The sequence below is a fragment of the Typopeltis vanoorti genome, chromosome 8 (assembly GCF_054136105.1).
Source record: "Typopeltis vanoorti isolate ZY-2024b chromosome 8, IOZ_Tvanoo_1.0, whole genome shotgun sequence".
In the NCBI taxonomy this organism is placed as follows: Eukaryota; Metazoa; Arthropoda; class Arachnida; order Uropygi; family Thelyphonidae; genus Typopeltis; species Typopeltis vanoorti.
Genome location: NC_143556.1, coordinates 19,523,199 through 19,547,286, shown reverse-complemented (window position 1 = coordinate 19,547,286; position 24,088 = coordinate 19,523,199). Strand labels below are relative to the sequence as shown.

The following is a 24,088-nucleotide window of genomic DNA, read 5'->3' as shown; positions in this document are numbered from 1 at the left end:
CGTTAACATTCCAATATTATAAGATCTTAGATTTCTCTCTTCTAAGGCACTTTTTACTGTATCATTCCACCTACATCTTGGTCTTCCTCTGGATGTTTCTATTGCCATTCTAGCAAAAAACACTTGTTTAGCTAATCTTTCCTCTGCCGTTCTTTTTAAGTGGCCATACCACCTGAGATTAGCTCTGCTAACACATTCACATGCTTCATATGTTACTAATGTGAAATTCTTTCTTAATATCCTCATTTTGAATCTTCTTCTTTTCAGCCATTTTCTGTCCACTGCTGGACAAAGGCCTCCTCCAGTTCCTTCCACCTTTCTTGTTCTTAGCACCAGTTGACCAATTTTTCCAAACAAAATTTGACAGTTCATCACTCCACCTTCTTTTAGGATGTCCTCGGCCTCGTTTCCCTTCTTTTGGAATCCAGTTCATTAGTATGGTGGTCCATCGCTCATCTTGTCTTCTGGATAGATGTCCGACCCATTTCCATTTTAGTTGTTTATGGTGAGGAATGATGTCAGTGATGTGAGTCTGGCTTTTTATCCAGGTGTTTCACTTATCTTTTAATGTGATGCCTAGCTCAACCTCTCCATTTTCTTTGAGTTATTGTTAGTTTATTTGCCAGTGCTTTTCTTAGTGACCAAGTTTCACAACCATATGTGATGACTGGAAGTATATACTGGTTAAATGTCTTCCTTTTTAAACAGATTGGAACATCATTGTTTTGAAAAATGCTTTTAAATTTTCTGATTGCACTCCAGGCAAGTTGAACTCTCCTATTTATTTCCTTTTGGAGTCGACAGTTTAAATCGAGATGGCCTAAGTATGTATATATAGACTCTTTCCAAGAAATTGTTTTCTATTATTATGTTTTTAGTGTTACAAAATGATTAAACATGATTTTAGTTTTTTCTCTGTTTATTTTTAGACAGACTTTTCTACTTTCATGATATAGGTCTTCTATCATTATATTAAGGTCTTCTGGAGTGTTTGCAAAAAATATGATATCATCTGCATATCTTAGGTGTGTTAAGTTTCTGTTATTAATTTTTACCAAGGTTTGTCCAGTTTATATTATTAAATATTTCTTGAAGGACTGCTGTAAAGATTTTGGGTGATAGTCTACTTGTCAGACACCTTTTTCAATTGATATTTTATTCCTACTTGTGTGAAGTTGGATTGTTGCTGTTGCAGTGTGGTATATTTCCTGGAGGAGGAGGTCGTCCATATATTCTCCAGGAACTCCCTGATTCTGGAGTGCTTTGATTATTGCATTAGTTTGGATGGAATCAAATGCTCAATAAACGCTAAACAGAGAGGCAGTTGGTTTTCTTCTGCTTTTTTTTATTATTATTTGTTTTACTGCATGAATATGATCAATTGTAATGCGTGGATATAGGCTTGTGTGTTCGTCACACATGTTGAATTGGATTTAAACGGTACTGATGCGAACACAGATTGATAAGAAAATAACTATTTATTAACTTAAAAGCTAATATTTCGCTGGTATTATATCCAGTCCTCAGAGCACACAAACAAAGTTTATGTGCTCTGAAGACTAGATATAATACCAGCAAAATATTAGCTTTTAAGTTAATAAATAGTTACTTTTTTATCAATCTGTGTTCGCATCAATACCGTTTTAAATCCAGTTCAACATGATCAATTGCCTTTATGGAATCCTGCTTGTTCTACTGGTTGATTTGAGTATAGAATAGGGATTAACCTGTTTATTATTACTTTTGTGAGAATTTTGTACAGATTGGAGAGAATACTAATTGGTCTATAGTTCTTTACTTCTTCTTCATCCCCTTTTTTAAGTAGCAGTATCAGAGTAGCATTTTTCTAGTTTTCTCGTATCTTCCCCTCTTCTAGCATAGATTAAGGAAGTTGGTGAAATGGTGAATTATATTGTTCCCTTCCCATTTAATTAATTCTATGTGAATTAGGTCTTCGCCAGGACATTTTTCATTTTGATTCACATTTCATTTTGAATACGATAATACTACAAATGATACTATCTGTTCACTCTCCTAATCTTTCTCAGAACTCTCATATGTGGTCTCCAGTCTTTGATCAAGTATTTTATTCTAACCAAGCTCTCATATCCATAAGTTAAAATTGGTTAGAACACTGTCTTGTATACAGCTAGTTGACTGTTTTGACTAATCTCTCTCTTATTCCATATAAATTTATTCAGCTGGCTTCCTACAATTCCCAATTTAATTTTCCATCTTCACTAAAAATTGTGCTTAAATAGCTGTAGTGTTTTACTTGTTCTATAGGTTTTCCATTCACGATATGGTTGATATTGCATCACAATTTTTTAACTTTAATTTTTGGGGAAAAATTGAGAGGTATATTTGAGTAAATATCGCATATGATGAATAATAGTGGAAATAATGTATGCCATTGTTGCACAAACGACTTAACATCAATCCATCTTCCTGTACCGATCAATCTGTAACCTCTTAAGACTCCAACATCATCAGATCTTATATTTCTATCTTCTAAGGCACTTCTAACTGTTGATTTATAACTCAAATAGAGACTGTATTGCTTGATATAATGTCCTATTTACACGATATAACTGGAGCGTTTTGAACAACTTTCCTCTTGGCACTCTGTCATATGACTTTTCCACTCAGGTGGTATGGTCACTTAAATGGAATGGTAGAGGAAAGATTAGCGAAACAAGTGCTCTCTGCCAGGTTCGCAGGAAAGGGACTCAGAGGAAGACTAAGGTATAGGTGGATTGATACAGTAAAAAGTGCCTTAGAAGATAGAAATATAAGATCTGATAATGTTGCAGTCTTAACAGGTTACAGATTGATTTGGAGGAAAATTGTAGATAGGAAGTAAGTAATGATGTAAGTTTTTCATATAGTACTATCATATCCTCTACACTCCTTAAGGGTACATGTCAGGAATTTGATGATGATGATGATGACAGACCATAAGTAAAGATCCTTGTTATAACTATTTGTCTTAAAGTGAAAATCTTATCCGAACAACCTTTGGCCCCCAGCTTGTTCTTCTCCAAGCCTCTCCTCCAAATTTTTCTTACCGTTTCTCAGAAATCATCCCATAAATCTTACCAGGAACACTCAGTAGAGAAATTCCTCAGTAATTCTCACATTCAGCTTTATTTTCTTTTTTAGAAATAGGTACTATGAGCGCTCTATTCCAATCATGTGGAATTCGACCCTCTGACCAGGCCTTCTGAATTATGGCGTAGCCACTATAAAACTTTTAGACCTCCATATTTTAGCATTTCTGGTTGAATATCATCTAAATGAAAAAATGGCATGTCACTGCATGTTTCAATTATCAATCTTTGCTGAGAATTTGGTAGCCTTAGTCACCCTCGTTGATGTCTAGCCATTGTTCAATCTCATTCTCACTGACATTATCATTAGCTCGCATCAAAGTTTCACAGAATTCAGAGGTTTTAAAACCTCTGAAATCATGTTCTGTTTCACTCCCGTTCACTAACTTGGTCCAGCCATTACCAGTGTTGTAGTCTTTATCTCCTTCCAAGTGGCAGCAAAATTAAAGATGGTAGACTTGATGTTGTATGTATGCAAATTTTGAACTGTCCTGGCTCCTCTTCTATCTTCTTTGGGATCGTTTTTGTTCTCCAAGACAACCATAACTTCTTCAAGCTTCTTCTTTTACAAGCAGGCAATGTAAAAGGCAATGACTCCCTGGCCTATAGGCTATATTATAGAAGTGGTGTTTGGAAGAAGGAAGATACATTTTATTCTTCCATTCTTACTAACCAACTTTCAGCATTAGGATGGGCTGATGCATTATCAAGAAGTAGAACTGCTTTTACATCTTCAGGAGAGATTTTCAGGACCTTTTCTTGGTAGTTTTTCACTTCAGGTATGTAATTATTGAAAAATCAGTCAGAAAAAATATCGTTATCAAATTATGTCCATTGAATCGGGGTACATTAAATCAAGAGTTTACTGAATAATAACTAGTCCATGTCTTAAGCAGAAATCTAGCGGGTACTTACCATTATTATTAGCTTTACACTTTTCTCCAAATTTTCCCAAAACATTATTTATCTCTTAATCATTTCCTACTCTAATTCCACTTTATTGGTCCTTGTTGGACCAACAAGGACCAACTTTTCCTTTTTTTGTTATGTTAACTGGCTCTTCCTTTTGTTCCTCTGCGCGTGTTTCCCCGCTTCCATTGCACAGTCCACTTGTTACGTAGATACGACTTTTGTTAGTGCAACCCTCAGCCGGTCTGCTGCTGAGCAGAAATGTATTTTTGACTGCAGCAGCATGTGTGTATTCACGGGGCAGTTTGCCTGGTGGGAAAACCGTGCTGTCCATGCCCAAGACCGGCTAACTTGGCTATGGCTAAGAAAGATCCTTAAGCTCCTCACGTTGTCGACAGGAATCAAACCTAGTACACTTCTCCTCTACTTCTTCCTTATTAGAACCTTATGTGAGGCCATAAGCACAAATAAGTCTCATTGTCCAGTTTTCCCCATTTTGATATTAGCCCACATCACTCTATTTGATATAGCCTGCAATTTAAGATTATCCTCATGTTTAGTGTTTAATATTACAGCTACTTCTTTTTTTTTTCCAATTGTTATTTTTTGAATATAGCATCTTATATTTATTGCTTAGAAAGATGTCACTTTTTTTGTCTTCTTTGTTTTGGTAACACCTATTATGTACTTATCCAGTCATTCTGGTACTTAATCCAGTTCTGCTAGTTCCATTGATTCTTCTTATGTTGATCTTGATGTCTGCTTATGTAGAGTTGGAGTTTGTTCCAGTAGCTGACTGTCCGCTGTTCGCCCTGGTTCCCTGATGAAAACAGTGGTGGAGTCTTTTCATGCCCCGGCCAGCATGAAATTCCATCATTTTGAGTTATGGTTGAAGCCAGCAGGAATACAATTTGTTTGGCTAAATCCCAAATTTCCAGCCCATCCTCATTTGTTCAGTATCCAAGTAGATACCCGACGGGGTGCACCACAAGAAGGTGGGGATTTCCTTGGTTGGTTCTCCTCTTCACCCAAAGGCCATGTGGATCTCTCCTCCCAGTTATCCATCCTTGACCCTTAAGCACCTTGTGTCGTGAGTTAATATCAAATAAATTGATGTGTGATTGATATGTTTGGCTACGCTATATATAGGTGATGTTTACTATTTATCCTCATGGCATTGACATTTGTATCTGTCTAAACATAAAAACTACATCCACGATCTTTTGTAAGGCAAGTCAGGACTGACACATCATGCTCTGGGTATTCCTTCACACAGGATTAAATGCTTAGAAGTTGCTATAGGTCTGAGCGACTAAGACTAATTTTAGAATCAGCTTAAGCTTTGAAATGCTCCCTCTCCCAACCTCAACAAGTATGGCTGCTCTAATTTATTAATTTGTGAAAGATCTCAGAGACCATCATTCTAAGACCTCATTTAGCCTGAGTTTTGCAAATTAACTGTTATTATTTTCCCCAGAGGGCACTTGTTAAGATATTAGTTCTTTTTTAGTTGTAATTTTTGCTCTGATGGTGATTAGAAAACAAGTAAAATCTTAATAGGTTCAATAAATTGTTTGATATTTAGCTCTGGTTGTTTATACCATGACATACTATTATGAATAGCTATTGACATCTAATCCTCTATGATATAAGGCTAAAAGTGGTTTAGTAATATGAACTATAATAATAAAGGGAAAAGCATTGAGAAGTGAGTATGATAAAAATATAAAGACATTGCATAAATGTGAGAAAAAAAAGTCTGTTTCGGAACAACAGCACTTTTTTTTTTTTTTTTTTTGCCAGTTGAGTGCTAAAAAATAGGTAGTTACTCATTTTGTGTTATCTTGATGAGGAGGAGAGGATGTAATCTCTTAGTTGCTGCATTCATTGTAATATAGCTAATATATATGGCATTCCATCCTAACATTGCTAGTAAAGTTAAATTGGAAAATAACTAGGAATGTGGTTTTGTATCTTATTCCACTGATGAACATGTTCTGTTAACACTATACATCACTGAATTGGTATCAGTAATACCCATAGGTAGTACTGAGAAATAGTAACGAATCATGTGCTCCCAAAAACACATGCTAGTTTAGCCCTCTTTACCACTTAAATAAGATTTTCTGCATATCGCATTTGAACATTAACTCAGAAATATGACCATTTATTTGTCTTTTTAAGTGATTGTAGTGTTATTGCAATTGCTGTCTTCTTGACTTAATTTTAAGTAAATATCCAAATAAATTAAGATTTGTTCATCTTTGTTACATATGTTTATCTGTATTTCATTTAAAATTATTACTTTTTTGACAAATCATACATCACCTGGTTATTTGATATTTTGTAATTGAGATTTCTGTTAACTGATAATTTTGGTGTTTTCAGTGTGTTTATAAGGAAAAATGAAGAGGAATTTTTGCTCTAATTAATTGTTATTATTTATTTTTATTTTTTCCAGTATTCTGTGAATTTATCTCATCATACAAAAGCTGAACTAAAGATGTATTGGATGACTTAAAGGAAAAAGTGAACATACAATTTTGTGTTGCGAAGCTGAATTTATCTTTTGCAAGTAAAGGTACTGGTGATTTATGCATATACAAAATCTGAAAACCACTCTTCAAGTGAAGAACTTTCCAGGAAATTCTTTTTTATACAATTTACTTTTGGAAGGTAAAATGTTTTTGATTGCTGCAATAATATTAACCTATTACGCAGTTGTTCTGTAGGCCTAATCAATTCCTGATGCATGTCCTCCCGAGATATAGCATGTTATGACAATACTGCATAACTAGTTGTTCTATAAATACATCTTAATTTTATTGGAGTCTATGTAGTACTATACATATTCTTTATTTAGAGAGAGCAAGAAATTATCAAACAGCACAGACCAATTGCTAATTCTGTGCTTGTACCAGACTCAGTCAGCATAGAAGGCTCTTTTATTCACTTTTGTAAGATGTCTACAGTTTGCCACTGATCATGTAACAGTCAAGATATTTCCACTAATTATGCATTATTTTGAAAGCAATAGAGATTAAGTTACATTCATATTAATACTGGTTATAGATGTAAACTTTGAAACAACTACAGTCTTCTCCATTAGAAGAACGTGTATAGTATTTTTGTAGTGATGACGTTTGTAATATCATATTAGGATGTGGGCACTAGAAAGAAATATCTGCTGATTAGAGATAATTGAACCCTTGTTTAATATAACATATATAATATAATATAACAGCTTAATAACAGTTTAATATAATATAACAGCCTTCATCAGTCACCTGATGAAGGCTTTTACAAGACGAAACTAGTCGTGTTTTTATATTAAAACCTTTTTACTTAAATCTCGGTTCTAGTCATTCAATTCTTTATAAAAATATGTATGTTAACCGAGTTAATGATCATTCTTTCATATATATATATAATTAAAATCAAATTCTGATTTAAGGTTCTATCATTTGAAATTTGTGATTTTAAACAAATGTAGTTATTATAATTACAGCTATTATAGCCTGTTTTTGTTTAGGAGTGTCCCTTATTTAAATACATTGGCTATCAATACTCAAGAGGGGTATATATATTTAGGGCATTATTGGTGAATATAGAAGGCAATTAAGGTAGAATAAAAGAGGTGGAAAAATTTAGTACGTACCTTTTTTGATTCTACGATGTCTTCCACTTCCATGATCTCGCTGAAGGTTGTTTACAAACGGGGGGGAGAAGGGGGAGGGAGCATGGGGGTGTGTTTAGATGCGGGAAAATAAGTTTGGATAACCTGGGTTAATATTAATAATATATATATAAATGTATACATATATTATTTTGAATTAAGGCGCATTTTTGTGGGGGGAGGAAGGGTAAACTTATGTGGCAAATGTAGTTAGTTCGCACTAGAGCAAACTTGTAGAGACCAAAAGAAATTTGTTATTAAGAATAGTTGTGCTATAGTGAGTTTCATTTAGAGTAACATTTGATGCTATGGGCCTTTTAGCCAATATAGCAGACTGTTCTGATGTCAAAATTGGATTTAATTTATTAGCTGCTTAGATGTTATATTGATTTCTTTGCACCTTTTTTCTTTTCTGCTGATATAACATATAACACTTAGATTATTAAGACATAATCAGTAGAACTTAATTTAGCATTTAATACAATACGGTGTATGTATTTATAAGTTTTATTTATAAAATTGTACAATATATCTCTTTACAATGATGAATCTATGATTTAAAAAAAAAAAAAATGAGATTATTGTATATATGTCCCAACATAAAATGTAAGGTACTTCAGGAGTGCAATTTGCATTTCTGAAACAAACAAAAAAAAAAAGAATGATAATTCTGGGGGCATAATGTTTTTATTTTTATTACAAAAATCTAGAATTATTTATTTCACTGCAGCGAGAACTTGATAATTTTGGTATCCTAGAGAGGAATAGAGACACTAGTTTTTAATAGCAATTACGATATAGCAACAATTATTAAAAACAAGTGTTCACAAGAATAAAGACTAATAATTTTATTAATGCCAGTTTGAGTATGAGTGGCAGAGAGGGCCGAGTATTTTTACATTGTCCAAACCTAAATTGGAATGCCTATGTATCCATATAGAGTTGGGAGAGTCTAATCCTTATAAGCAGTAAGCAACATTGTGATCCAATTTTTTAAAAAAAAAAAAAAAAATTTTTTTTAATGTTATGTTATCCAAAATTTTAATGGATGTTATTTTATTGTATTTTAAACTTAATTCATTTTAATTTTAGTTTCAACTGTAATCTCATTTTATTTTGTAACCAATCGCATGGTGGGGCTCTGGCACATGACTAAACTCTGTCAAAAGAAACAACATTCCTTTGTTTTAGCTCCACCTTTTGATCATGTTGATGAACTGGTGATGGCATGATAATTTCAGCCAAAATATTTGCACTGAAATTATTAATATTTATTCTTTATTACTGTTTATAATTATTGGAGACACTAAATATGATATTGGTTTAAGCCACCAGGTGATGAAAATCATGTTTTGAGTTTTTAACCCACATATATTTACAGTTTAATAAATGTATTAGTATTGTATTCACAGAATATTATCTAAGAGGTAACAGAAAATGAGTCGTTCTTCTACAGATAATAATTCAACAATTGAGTCTTCTTTGAAATTGACAATTTCAGGATATATGGTTTTTGACTATCATGCATTAAATGGGCTAAAGATTTTTTTTTTAATACAGGGTGTTTCAAAAAGAATGTCCCGATTTGAAAATTGTATATCCCTGCAACCACGAACCACAAATAAATGCGACTTGTACCATGTGAACGGCCATGGCCCAGAGTTTTTTTTTTGAACAGATTTTTGTGCTAATCTGTTGGAGAACATGGAGGACGACACCTTCCTACAAAGGTTGATTTTCAGTGATGAAGCAACTTTTCCTCTAAGTGGTAAAGTTTTGTGCCACAATGTTTGCATATGGGGACTTGAGAATCCACATGAAATTGTACAACATGAATGCAATTCACCAAAACTTAAATGTTTTTTGCGCGGTTTCTGTTAGAAAGGTTTATAGCCCTTTCTTTTTTGAGGAAAACACTGTTACGGGAAACTCCTATCTTGAAATGCTGTAGGACTGGCTACTTCCACAGCTGAATGAAGAATCTGAAGATTACATTTTTCAGCAAGACTGAGCACTGCCACATTGGAACCTCCAAGTTTGTCAGTTTCTAAACGAAACATTGCCTCAGTGTTTGATTGGACACGCTTGGCCTCCAAGATCTCCAGACATCACACCTTGTGACTTCTTTTTATGGGGATAAGTAAAAGACTGCGTTTATGTTCCTCCATTACCCACTGACTTGGATGAGCTCAGAACTAGAATCACGGTTGCAGTAAATTCTGTGACAGGAGACACTCTCAGACGTGTTTGGGATGAATTCAGCTATCGGCTTGATGTTGTCTGTGCAGCAGGTGGAGGACACATTGAGCATTTGTAATTGTGGTGAGTGAAACTTTAGGTCTTACTGCATACTTGGTAATTTATTTTGTAACTATACCACATTTTCATTATTAAATATAATTATTTGAAATCGGGTCATTCTTTTTGAAACACCCTGTGTGTGTGTGTGTGTGTGTGTGTGTGTGTTATATGTGTGTGTTATATGTGTGTGTGTGTGTGATAAATTTTTTTTTAACTTGGGGATACTGTATATTAGGGTTACCAAGTAATTTTATAAGCTTGGTTATTTAACTCCTAATCCCAAGTATGCAAACAATTAAGTTTGCGCCTGAAACATAGTTCAAGTCTAAAGATGGCAAGTTTGCACCTGAAACATAGTTCAAGTCTAAAGATGGCAACTCATTATAAAGGTGGGTAAAGCTCTGATCACTATTCTTAGTATTTTCCCATAATGTAAAGCACATCTCACTAAAAGATTTATACTGTACTGCAAATACATTATGGGTGGGGTCACTACCCAGACCGGTTTCAACCTTTTTTGAGGTCTCCTCAGCGAGTAGCTAGACCCTAAATACCAAGGTTTTATTTTTAATAAAAACTTTGATGACATCTGTTCACGACTCTAATCTTTCTCAGGATTCTCATATCTGTGGTCTCTAGTCTTTGGTCAAGTGTTTTACTTCTGATCCAGCTCTCAGATCCATAAGTTAAAGTTGGTTTGAACACTGTCTTGTATACAGCTAATTTAGTTTTCCGATTAATTTCTCTCTTATTCCATATGAATTTATTCAACTGACTTCCTACCATACCAGCTTTGTAGATTCTGTTGTCTATTTCCATATTTAATTTACCATCTTCACTAAAAATCATGCCTAAGTAGTTGAAATGTTTTACTTCTTCCACAGGTTCTCTGTTCACAACACAGTTGACATTTTCCACAATTCTACCTATTTTCATTGTCTTTCTCTTTTTAATGCTGACCTTCATACCATATCTATTACAACAGTTATTCAATTTAGTCAGGGAATCTTGCAAACTTGGAGCGGATTTATTTAGAAGTATAACATCATCTGCATAAAGCAAAGAGCTTACATTAACACCTCCAATTTTGATATCATGTTTAATACCACTTTCCTTCATAATGTGATCCACATAGATAATGAATAACAGAGGGGATAATGTACATCCTTGTCTCACACCAGATTTAGCATTAAACCATCTTCCTGTACTTCCTTCAATTCTAACTGCTGACTTACAACTCAAATAAAGTATTGCTTGATATAATGCCCCATTGACACCATATAACTTTGGCATATTGAATACTTTCTCTCTTGGCACCTTGTCATATGCCTTTTCCAGATCGACAAAACTTAAATACAGATCTTTGTTATATTTCCATGCTTCTCAACTATTTGTCCTAAAGTGATGATCTGATCCTGACAGCCTCTATTTGGCCTGAATCCAGCTTGTTCTTCACCAAGCTTTTCTTCTACAATTCTTCTCAACCATTTCTCAAGTATACTTGCATATATCTTACCAGGAACAAACACTCAGTAGGGAAATACCTCTGTAATTCTCACATTCAGTTTTATTTCCCTTTTTATATATGGGTACTATGAGAGATCTACTGCAATCATCGGGAATTCGTCCCTCTGTCCAGGCCTTCTGAACTATGCAGCCACTGCAAGACTTTTATACCATCATACTTCAGCATTTCTGGTCGAATATCATCTACTCCTGCTGCCTTTCCACCTTTTAAGCCTTTGGTGGCTTTTTCTACTTCAAGTATGGATATGTATTCCTGACTGTATGCCTGTTGAGTGTTTTTTTACCACTGTGCTATCACTGCTTTTTTCATTTAGCAATTTATCGAAATAAATACTCCATACTTCAAGGATATCTTTTTCTATCATTTTCATGTCATCTTTATCATCTCTAACTCCTTTTACAATACTCTTTCCTCCATTTCTAAGCTTCTTCAACAACCTCCAAAATATTTTGTCACCTTCTTGATATTTATTTTCTATGTTCTTACCAAAGTCCTCCTATGACTTTTGTTTAGCTAGTTTTACACAGTGTTTAGCTTTCTTACATTTGTCTCTGTATTCTCTAAGAGCACAAGCTGACTTATTTGCCAGGAACTTTGATATGCTTTCTTCTTTTTCCTTCACTGCCTCGTTAACTTCCTGTGTCCACCATGGAGTTCTGATTCTATCCTTGCAGACAACCCTCACCACATGCCTCTCTGGCTAAATCGATCAAGGTTTTCTTCAAGGCTTGCCACTGAATCTCTAAAGTTTGGTTCCTGTTCTCAAACTCTTTCATTTTTTCTTCAATAATCATTGTGTATTTTAGTCTACAGTTCACATCTGAGAGCTGCTTAATTTTTATTCTCTTTAAAACTTCCTTACATGTTATTTTCAATATGAAATTCAATTTTATCCTGCTCAAGACTAAATAGTGATCACTTCTAATTTCAGATTCTCTGTACACTCTGGTGTACAGAGAATCTGAAATTAGAAGTGTACTGCACAGGGGAGAAAACATCACTATCAACAATAACAGAGTCAATGAGACTTTTCTTATTTCTTGCCTCTTCTCTCCATGTGAATTTGTGCACATTTTATGTAGGAATATGGTGTTAGTAATAAACAGTCCATGTCCTAAGCAGAAATCCAATAAATATTTGCCATGACCAGGTCAAAGAGGTAGGGGCTCAGTGCTAATCGCTAGTGGAGCCCGATGACAATGGGGAACTCTTCTGTCATGCCGACACTAGACCTGACCTGAGTTTTCGCTCCCTCATACATCTCCTTCACCAACCTCACATACTTCTCTGACACCCCCTTCTTCCTCATACACCTCCATATCTCTTGCCTGGCCACTCTGTCGTACGCCTTTTCCAGGTCTATGAACACCATATGCAGTTCCACCTGCATCTCTCTATATTTCTCCATCAGTTGCCTTAGCGCAAATATTGTATCCGTTGACCCTCTTCTTGCCATAAATCCAAATTGCTCCTTGCCAATTTTTCTTTCCTGCTATATCCTTCCTTCAGTTACTCTTTCCCATATCTTCAACATGTGTGACATCAGCTTAATTCCTCTATAGTTGCCATAATCCTGAACATCTCCTTTTCCTTTGTAGATTGGCACGAGAATGCTTTTCCTCCATTCCTATTGTATCTCTTCCTGTTGGACTATTTTCCTCATCAGATCCCATAACATGTCTGCACAGACTTCTCTACACTTCCCCAGGTATCTGGTCCGCTGCCACAACATTTCCATTCTTCGTTTTTCTCAGTACCCAAAGCACTTCCTCTCTGCTGATGGAAATAAAAACCTTTACTAGTGTTAAATGTATGCTATTTATTATTAAATGTAATTGCTATATTTATCTTCGTTGTTCCTTAAATTGCCAAATAGGCTGCATGTTTTTGTTTGAATCGTAAACAAACTGAGAGGAATATTCTTGTTGATTTGATCATCTATCCATATTATTAAAAGCTTCTCCATTTTGGGAATTGGCCCTTCTCTTTTTTTCCTTTAAAAATTGTACATTTCATATTAATTGCACCTTTAGCTGCCTCCATTATACTTGATTTATCCTTTATAATTGTTTAATGCCATTATTTTTCTTGTGCTATTTCACCAACTTTCTTTCCTTTGTCATATGCTTTAATGACCTTCATTTTAACATCTAAACTTAAAGCTTTCCTCACCTTTTTTATGTTGGAATTTTCATCAGTAGTATTACTTCTCTTACTAGACGTGATAGGGTTACGACGAGATACAAAAATTGCAACGAGAGAAATGAATAATATGACTGCTGATTAACATCTAACGTCCCAAAGGCTGTGATAAGTTAGAAGTTGGTCAATTAGCAGCAGCTATTGCGTATGGCTTTGTGTGTCGACTAATGGCGACGCTGCAAAGCAATGTGGTTCTTGTGTTTTCTTTGCTATCATCTCCTTGATTGAGTGTTGTGGGCTGCCACAATTTTCATATTTTGCCTGGATTGTGCAGGGTTTTGCAGGAAACTGGGGTGTTTGTCACCACACTTCAGGCAGCGACTTTGCTTATATCCATACTTCTGGCATCAGTGGCACTGCCCAGCTGATGCTTCCAATGTGGTTTCATTTTGATGACTAGATCGCAAACTGTTATTAGATTGTATATCTTATGTTTATCCTTTTCTATTTTGACTAGGATTAATGGCATTGGACTTTTCTTCCCTGTGCATCCTGGATACCTTTATTGGTAGAAAGCCCCGTCTTTTTAGGTCTTGTTACTTCTTCGGTATTCACGGACTCAACTATTACTCTTATTACAATTTTTTTTTTTTTTTTTTCGCTTTTTTAGAGCAAATGTGTGGTATTGAATTAGTGGGTTATCTAAGTTTTTGATTAAAGCTCAATCTATAGTCAGTTACTGTTTCTTGTAGGATTCGTATTCCCTCTGCTGTATTTCTTGCGGTAGAGAATTTGATCTGGTTGTTTTTCATAGGGCTGGTTGTTTCCAGCCATTTCTCTCTGGATCCAAGAATAATTATATGTTCTGTTTTTGCTCATCCATCGGTGTATCGGGTTCCACTGTGTCTGTTATTATGTCATTATTTTTCCTTATATTTGGTTTAGTTTAATTATAATCTTTACTAATTATTATAACGGAATTAACTCGTGTAAATTATTCTTTATTCGCAGAATTTTCACGAGTATCACAGGTATCATCAATACAGGTACAAGGCTAATTAAACAATAACTGTTATATTCACAAAGCACCACCTAAGTAGCTAAGGTAAAATTTCCTAAATTTATTTAATTTTTATTATTATTATATATTTTTAATAATTTAAATTTAATTATTAAATAATTAATTATTCAATTATAATAATTTTTAAAAAATTATTTTTTATTTATTTATTTTTTATAAATATATAGTGTATATAATTATATGTTAGGAAAGATTTGCTGCTTTATAAAGTACTATCTCCCACAAGGGGGAAAGACGTAGACCACCGGATCTGTTTAGGTTAGGGGAGTGAAGTAATGTTTCACATGTTTCTTTGTAGAGCTGTTCCATTAGGAACCGACCTTTGTGAATGACTTTTGTCTTGTTCCACTTAACTCTATGTCTGGTGCTGATGGCATGTTCTGTAATTCTAGACTGTTTGGGTTCAAGGTACTGGATGTACGACTGGTGTTCTTCTAACCAGACCTGAGCAGATCTTCCTGTTTGTCCGAAATATGATAATCCACACGAGCAGGGAATCTGGTAGATACCTGGATAGCTGAGATGTGGGAGCTTGTCCTTTTGAGACATTAGGAATGTGGAGATTTTTCTGATGGGTCGAAAAGCCACACTGATATTTAGTGGTTTTAGCACCTTAGCTATGCGTTCACTAACCCCGTGTACATAGGGAATAGGTATACGTGTAGGTTCTTCTGTACTTGAAGAGGATGCTGGAGCACGACTACTTAAAGTTCTTCTTATGAAGGCCTTCTTATAGCCACTGGATATGAAGGAGGAATTAATATACTGTAATTCTTTTTGTAAAAGTTCTTCTGAAGAACAAAAGGAATTGGCTCTATGAACTAGTGTTTTTATAGTACCTACCTTTTGGCTGGGATGGTGATGTGATTCATCATGGATGTACTGGCCTGTATGAGTCTCTTTCCTATAGACTGTGAATAGTAGATAACCATCTGGTTGGCAAAGAATCAAGAGGTCTAGAAAGACTAACTGCTTATTTACTTTTACTTCTAGGGTGAATTGGCTTTTTGGATGAAGTGCGTTAATTTTTGAGAGAAACTGTTGTAGTTCTTCTGAGGTGCCCTTCCAAATGGCAAAAATGTCGTCCACATATCTGAACCAAATGTTAGGTCTGGGTGTAATGTTGTCAGAGATACGCTGTTCAAAATGCTCCATGAAGTAGTTGGCAATAGCAGGAGATATTCGATTACCCATTGCTGTCCCTTCGATTTGTTGGTATAACTGGTTTTTGAAGGAAAAATAACCGGACTTTATTACAAATTCAAATAATTTGACAATGTCTAGAGGAAATTCTTGGTGTAGTAATTCTATGCTGTCCGCCAACGGAACATTCGTAAATAGCGAAACAACATCTAGACTAATCATAATCTCTTAATCGTCTAGATGCAAATCGGAAATTTTATTTCTGAAGTCCACAGAATTTTTTATATATGTAGCAGTTCTTCTAGTTGAAGAAGTGAGTAAATTTGACAGATATTTTGTAAGTGGGACAACCTGTACAGTCTACAACTGGGTCTTAATGGAATTCCTGGCTTATGTACTTTTGGAAGACCATATAATCTCGGTGGGCGCCCGAAGGAGGTCTTTAGTGTTTTCTTTTTTTCTTCATCCCATTTCGATATTTTTTCTATAATGGCATTAAGCTTTTATATTTGACTACCGGTAGCATCTGAAGTGAGGGGCCTATAAGTTGAATAGTTGTGGAGTAACAATGATATTTTCCTCTCGTATTCTCTTCTGTCTTGGATGACTACAGCCTTCCCTTTGTCATCTTTCGTAATAATTAGGTTCTTGTTATTTTTTAGCAATTTCAGTGCTTTTTGTCCAGCATACGACAGGTTCGGCGACAGAGGCTTGGCATTAAAAAGAATTTTTGCACACTCGAATCTTGTTCTGTTAGCTGTTTTTTGGGATAAGGATCGAATACCTCTGTCTATACTATGGAAAAAGTCTAATGAAGTTATCTCATCTTCTTCCTAGTTGGTTCTTTAGAGAAGTCAGACAACACACACTTAGCAATTTCACTTGATCCAGGTACAATATCAACATTTTCTTGTTGCTAACAGCTACTTGTATCTACTATGTTCCTCTCTTTCGCATATTTTAAAAATCCAGTCTTTAACAGTGATCCATACTTAAGAATTTGAAAGCTAAAAAAAATTACCGTATTTAACAGTCCTTCAACAAATGGCTAGTGAAAGCAGAACTCGAAACAGACAGCAATGGTAGGTCAGTAGAGATAAAGCAGCTATGAAGTCATTCATATGATTGGTGCAGTATTAACAAATGATCGCGCTACTAATTGACGAAGGCAAGCCGACAGTTCAGTTGAAATGCTAATTCTCTTCAACCGAATTCCTTATATAATATCTGAATCACGTTCACTATATATTTCTTAGTTTTAACACGTTCACTCAAACAAACCATATGTTGCCGGTGCACCATATGGTTTTGATTGTCTACTATACAGCATTTTATGTGGGAGGGGTCATGCGATTGATTAGTTAGTGCCGTTTTTTACCCAGTTGTCTCTAATTGCACTGTTTGTTAAGTAACATATTACACAACCTGCAGATGTCTCTGTACCTTATTCAGTGATACAATAGGAACGTTTTACGATCTCAAACTTAAATTTTATTCCATGCATTAGTGATGCATAGCCTGGGGTTCTGCATACCACACTTTGAGAAACACTGACATAGACCATCGGATCTGTTTAGGTTAGGGGAGTGAAGTAATGTTTCACATGTTTCTTTGTATAGCTGTTCCATTAGGAACCGACTTTTGTGAATGACTTTTGTTTTGTTCCACTTAACTCTATGTCTGGTGTTGATGGCATGTTCTGCAATTCCAGACTGTTCGGGTTCAAGGTATTGAATGTACAGCTGGTGTTCTTCTAATTATAATCTTGCCTTTATACAATTACTATTAGACTCTTCCAATACCTTACTGACTTAAATATCTCTATTAATTCCTATGTTCTTACTCTATATGGGAGGCAAACTAAACTACTCTGGCTAATCTCTAGATTGTACATGTGCTTATTCCAATTAGTAAAGATTAATCCTTAACAAAGAAAGACTCCTTTAATCTAGCTTTCTGGGGTAGTCCCTTTTCGGACCTTGGCAAAATTTATTTATTTTTGCTGCGCCAGCCAATATTCCTATAATAGAAGACTTATTCAGGGGAACTTTTCCAGACTTTAAAAGCACATTTGTGAACAATTTAGTACCCTCACTCATTAAACTAAACACTCTACTAAGTTATATAATCCTTGTTTGCAGTCGTGACCTCTATTACAACATATACTTTCCTTCCCCTTTCTCCCACTATGGTTCAGATTTTATGAGTAGTAGTTTTGGTTCATATTATAGGCAACACAGATATACAAGAAACATCATATTTATTGGGAATCTTAAATTATATACAGCTAATCATATCTCACATTCAACTAAATCAATGCTATATTCAATCAAAAACTGGTCGTACATTCAATCAACTATGTCAAACTAACTGACATTCTAGAACATGAAAATAAACACATTCCTTTAAGTTAAATCATTAAAACACACATTATATACACCAGCGGTTCTCAAACTTTTTAAATTTTGTACCACATAAATAAGAATCAAAAAATATATGTACCATCATGAAAGCATTTCCCGATTAAAAATCAATACATCCCAAATGGAGTGTTTATAATCAAAGAATAAAACATTTTAAATTTACATTATTCATTTATATTCGTAAATGAAACTTTTACATTATAATGAAATATAGTAAATGGTGGGTGATAATACATGAGCAAATATTAAGGAGATTTATTATTGGTGAGGATTAATGCGACGGATGAGCCTGTTTCATTGAAACCAATTTCAATATGTCGGGCTTTATCTTCATTAATTTCAAACATAAGTCAGGTTCAAGTTGCAACCGTGTCCTATATTTATTTTTAATTAATAGCATGGCTGAAAACCCAGTTTAGCAAAGATATGTGTTGAAAGGCATTAAAAATTTTATTGCTTTGTCAGAAATATACTTATATTCATCTCTTCTTTTTAACCAAAAATTGCATAATTTATCTTTTTTGAACTCATTCATGAGATTTCTGTTACATGAAATATCCGAGTTTATCTCTTTCTTGAATTGAAAAATTATTTAGCACAGTATCCGAAAAAGAAAACGCATCTCTTATCCAAATTTCATTTTCTAAATTTTCAGGGAAGTAGGAATAAAAATTATTAACAAGTCCTATGCACTGTTTTTCTATATCTTCAATTAGTTGTTCATTCAGTGACAGATCGTTTTCCTGGAGATACTCTTCTAATGTTGGTAATGTAATGTAGCAATTTTCTTCCTTTTCACGTCCTTAATTATATATTCTAGTTTTTTCACAGCTGCATTTATTTTGTCATGTACAGTAAAGACAATTATATTGGAACCTTGTAAACTAGAATTCAGTTTTCTAAAAATATCTGCCAAATACGCTAAATGTGATAGCCAGAGTTCATCAGTAAAACAATGGCGGAGTTCAAATTTGAATTCTGACAGGAATATTTGGACTGCTGAACATAATTCGAAGAGTCGAGTTAAAACTTTTCCCCTTGACCACCGCACTTCTGTGTGTAAAAGGAGCTTATTGTGGTTACTGCCCACTTCATTGCACAAAATTGTAAACAGTCGTGAATTTAGGGCCCAACATTTAATAAAATTCGCTACCTTCACAGATTGATCTAAAACATTCTTTAGTTCTGTGGGCATTGCTTTGGTAGCTAGTGCTTCACGATGTATGCTGCAATGTGCAAACTTGGCATCTGGTGCAACTTTAATTTTGGCGAAAACACCACCACGACAACCTGTTATTGAACGTGCACCATCAGCACACACTCCTATGCATTTTTTCCAATTTATTTCATGGCCAGTGATAAACTCGTTAATTTTCTTAAAAATCTCATCTGCTGTGGTATGATTTGGAAGAGGCTCGCAAAATAAGAATTCTTCATCTATGACTTGTTCTCTTTCATATCGAATATAAGCCATCAACTGTGCAAAGTTGTTTACGTCTGTACTTTCATCAAACTGAATTGCAAAATATTTGCTTTGCTTTATATTTTCAATTAGTGTTTGTTTTTACTTGAGTTGCCATTTCGTTAATTCGTCACGAAACAGTGTCATCTGACAAAGAAACAACATTCAACTTGGCTGCTGCTGTAGGGCCAAGAATAGACATCACAATGTCTTTGGCTGCAGGTAATATTAAATTTTGTCCAATAGTATGTGGTTTTGCAGCTTGAGCAATTCTCAAACTAAGCAAATATGATGCTTCCTCTGCTCGTTCGTTAATTGTAGTAAAAGAATGAAGTGAACGTTTGTTAGTTTTCATTTCAGTTCGTTTTCTTTTAAAAAAGTCGAGATAGTTACCTTTTAAACAGGCGTGTTTCTTTTGAAAATGCCGTAGCTGAAGCAATGGTTTCATCGAGTGATTCAAAAATTGTTCGTGACAAATAACGCACTGGGGCCTGGGGTTGTTTTCATCCTCGTTCCAAAAAAAATCCATATTCCAAATAATTTTCATTATACTTTCTTGTAGCAGTAGCATTTCGTTTTCTAAATGCTTCGTGAGATTCGGGATTAAAACTAGAAGTGCTAGCTGTGTCAGTGTCATCTGCCAGCCGTTTCCTCATCGATTTTTCAATTCCTAACCATTTGTCCATTACGACGAGGATATTGTCATTATAATGACATTACATTATATTTTATTTGACATTATAATGTCAAATAGAGTGATGCTACTATTATTATATTCTGTATACTTTGCTAGTGATCTCATTCATAAACAAAATTCAGCATTCCCAGCCGTTCGCAAGAACATCACATCTCGGTAGTGGTAGTGTCTTAACAGCGGTGTCAGCATTAATCAAAAACTCCACTCCACATTCATACGAATATAAACATAATATTTATTTTTAATATCATTTATGTTAAATAATAACTTTCTTTTATTTTTTTAACGGAATATCACATAATTATCTTAATAAAATATATTTTCACATAAAATAATATATTACTCTTAAAATTGCAACAATCTATTGCTTTTGTTTTTCATTATGTTATATGTACTTTGTTTATTATAATTTTTTTACATACAAAAATACTGTTTCAAAATAAATATTAAATATTATTATTATTATTATTATTAAATATGAAAAACCTTATGACACGCTAATGAGACTTCGCATCCAAAAATTCACATAAAACTGCAATAAAATTTATTTGTTCGTTTTATTCGATTCACCAAGCTAAATTCTTGGAACAGTCTACTCATTACAATATTAAAATACATTTTTCTGAACATCTATTTAAATATTTTGTGTAAAAATTGTACCACCAAAAATAACGTAATGTATCATTAGTGGTACATGTACCACATTTCTAAATCACTTAGGGAATTGAACAACGTAGATCCAAATATAAATTAAATTATACTTTAATAAATATTTCCGATATTTCGGCAACGTCACGTTGCCATTTTCAAAAGGAACTTACAAAAAAGGCATGTGCACGCAGGCACTACAACACAGTAACTGAGAATGAAGATATGAAGCTATCGTTCTAGAAGTCCTGATGGTGCCCTCTAGCAGGCTGAGTAGGTGTTCTTGGCCGTTGGGCTGTAGGTCTGCTGATGTATGCCTCCCAAATTTGGGGCAGTCGCATATAACCAAATTTGTTTTTTATTGTTGGGGAGTTTCTTAGGGCTGAGGCTGATTCCATAAATAGTCTTTCGAATTTGTATTTGCTACGGTGTATTACTGTAGCTTTCTTCCACCGTATTCTGTGACGTGTATCCAGAGCATGGTCTGCAAGACCATAATGGCTGTACTTGTGAAACCGGATGTAGTCCTTGTGTTCAGAAATTCTGATATTTGCTGTCCTGCCTGTTTGGCCAAAGTATGACAGTTTACAACTGCAAGGGACCTGGTATACACCAGGTAGATCTAGGGAAAGTGGTTGGTCTTTGGTGGAGCGGATAAGGGATGCCAATTTTCTGTAAGGCCTGTAACAGGAGGCAAGGTCATGTTTTTTTAAAATTTTGGTGATTTTTTCCGAGGTGTCTCGGATGTAGGGAATGGTGATGGATTTAGAGTAATCCTTGTTGTGGAGGGGGGAGTGGGGCTGTGGTTTGTAGGTTTTAATATTTTTTGGATTTTTGTTGGGGGGTAGCCATTTGCTGAGAAAGTGTTGAGGATGTGATTTAGTTCAGTGTTTAGGGCCATGTCGTTAGAACAGATTAGTTTAACCCTGTTGTATAGTGTTTTCACCACTCCATATTATTGTGAGGGGGAATGGTGGGATTGTTGGTGAATGTATCTGCCTGTATGGGTGGGTTTTCTATAAACAGAGAAAACCAAGGTTCCATCAGGCTGGCAGGTGACTAGTGTGTCTAGGAAAGGGAGGCTATTGTTTTCCTCTTTTCCCAGGGTGAACTTAATTCTGGGGTGTTGGTTGTTTAAGTGTGTTAGGAAGGAGAGGAGTGTTTCAGAGCCATGTTGCCAAATAGCGAACACATCATCAACGTAGCGAAGCCATTTGATTGGTTTTTGTGGGCAGAGGCTAAGGCTTTTTCTTCAAAGGTCTCCATAAAGAAATTGGCCAAGAGTGTGGAGAGTGGTGAACTCACGGCTGTCCCCTCTATTTGTTTGTAGAATTTTCCCTGCCAAACAAAATAGCCTGAGTTTATTGTGAACTGAAATAGGGTTGAGATATCGGGAGAAAATTTAGCTTGGATTAGCTCTGAAGTTTCCTTGAGTGGGACATTTGTGAATAAGGAGGAGACGTCAAAACTGACCATTATGTCAGTGTGTTGGAGTGTGAGGTTTTCTATACTGGCTTTGAAGTGGGCTGAGTTTTTTATGTGTGATGGTGTGTTGCCAGTATAGTGTGTGAGCTCTTTGGCCAAATGTTTAGCTAATTTGTATGTGGGGGAATCAATGCCATCCACTATGGGACGTAATGGCACATTTTCTTTATGTATTTTTGGGAGTCCGTAAATACGGGGGGGGTATAGAGTTAAACAGCTTTAATCTGTTGGTAACTTTCTTAAGGAGCCTGTGAAGTTTTCTGATTTGTTAGTTGGTGGGATTATATTCGATAGGGAGGTAAGTAGCCCGATCTAATAGAATAGCATTAAGCTTACCTTTGTAGTCCTTTTGGTTAAGTACTACAGTTGCATTTCCCTTATCTGCTTTGGTGATAACTAATTCTTTATTATTCTTCATTTCCTGTAGAGCTTTAAATTCCTTGTTGGATATGTTGGTTTTTGATGGTCTTGCTTTGGAAAGGACACAAGTTACATCCAGTCTTACACTGTTGGCAATTTGATTTGGAAGGTGGCGGATACCCCTTTCGATCTGAATCATAATAACCTCACTGGGTATTTTTCTGGGAGCAATGGCAAAGTTGTGGCCACGTGCAAGCGCATTGAGTGCTTCAGGGTGACTGAAGAAAGGTTGATTACGGTGTTGGTAGCAAGTTTTGGATTGACGGTAGAATTCTTTTTTCATTTTTCGAATTTTTTCGTCTGTCAGCCTCGTATTTTTTTAAATTCTTTGTCTGCAGCGGTACACGAGATGTCATGTAAAATAGACCACAGTTTGTGATTTAAAGTGCACGAAAGTTCATCTTCGAAAGCACGAATAGTTTTGTTAATTTCCGCTAAGAGAAACCGCGTGGCAGTGATTTGTTCGCGAAGCAACGCATAGCTAGCGCAGTTATATATATACGGAGAGTTTTTTGCGAAACAAAACGGTGCTTGAATTTTACACAGTTCGGGATTACTTTATTATCCCGGCAGCGTTTCAGGAAAGTTAGACGATTTAATTGTCTAGACAGCTTCAACTTCATTTTACCATATTGGCCGGCCTTCCGTGCAATAGTATCTCCGTGGATGATGTTGGTTCTCGTAGATAGGCTTATACGTTGGTTATGCATTTCTAAATCACTTAGGGAATTGAACAACGTAGATCCGAATATAAATTAAATTATACTTTAATAAATATTTCCGATATTTCAGCAACGTCACTTTGCCATTTTCAAAAGGAACTTACAAAAAAGGCACGTGCACGCAGGCACTACAACACAGTAACTGAGAATGAAGATATGAAGCTATCGTTCTCCTAGAAGTCCTGATGGTGCCCTCTAGTGGGCTAAGTAGGTGTTCTTGGCCGTTGGGCTGATGTATGCCTCCCAAATTTGGGGCAGTCGCATACAACCAAATTTGTTGAGGTTTGGGGAGTTTCTTAGGGCCGAGGTTGATTCCATAAATAGTCTTTCGAATTTGTATT

General features: G+C 35.2%; 1 protein-coding gene and 1 long non-coding RNA gene across 3 annotated transcripts in view; one reads left to right on the top strand and one right to left on the bottom strand.

Moving 5' to 3' along the window:
• The window catches only part of LOC150103800 (uncharacterized), a 105,458-nt gene that overhangs the window by 58,238 nt on the left and 23,132 nt on the right, over nt 1-24,088 (top strand). For both annotated transcript variants that reach the window (XR_016548715.1, XR_016548714.1), the window contains exon 5: nt 6,481-6,695. This is a non-coding gene — a long non-coding RNA (uncharacterized LOC150103800). The remainder of the gene's footprint in view (nt 1-6,480; nt 6,696-24,088) is intronic.
• LOC150103801 (zinc finger BED domain-containing protein 5-like) lies at nt 19,071-19,787 on the bottom strand. The gene has a single exon (XM_090397072.1). It carries the CDS (start codon nt 19,785-19,787, stop codon nt 19,071-19,073), a length of 717 nt encoding a protein of 238 aa, XP_090253198.1.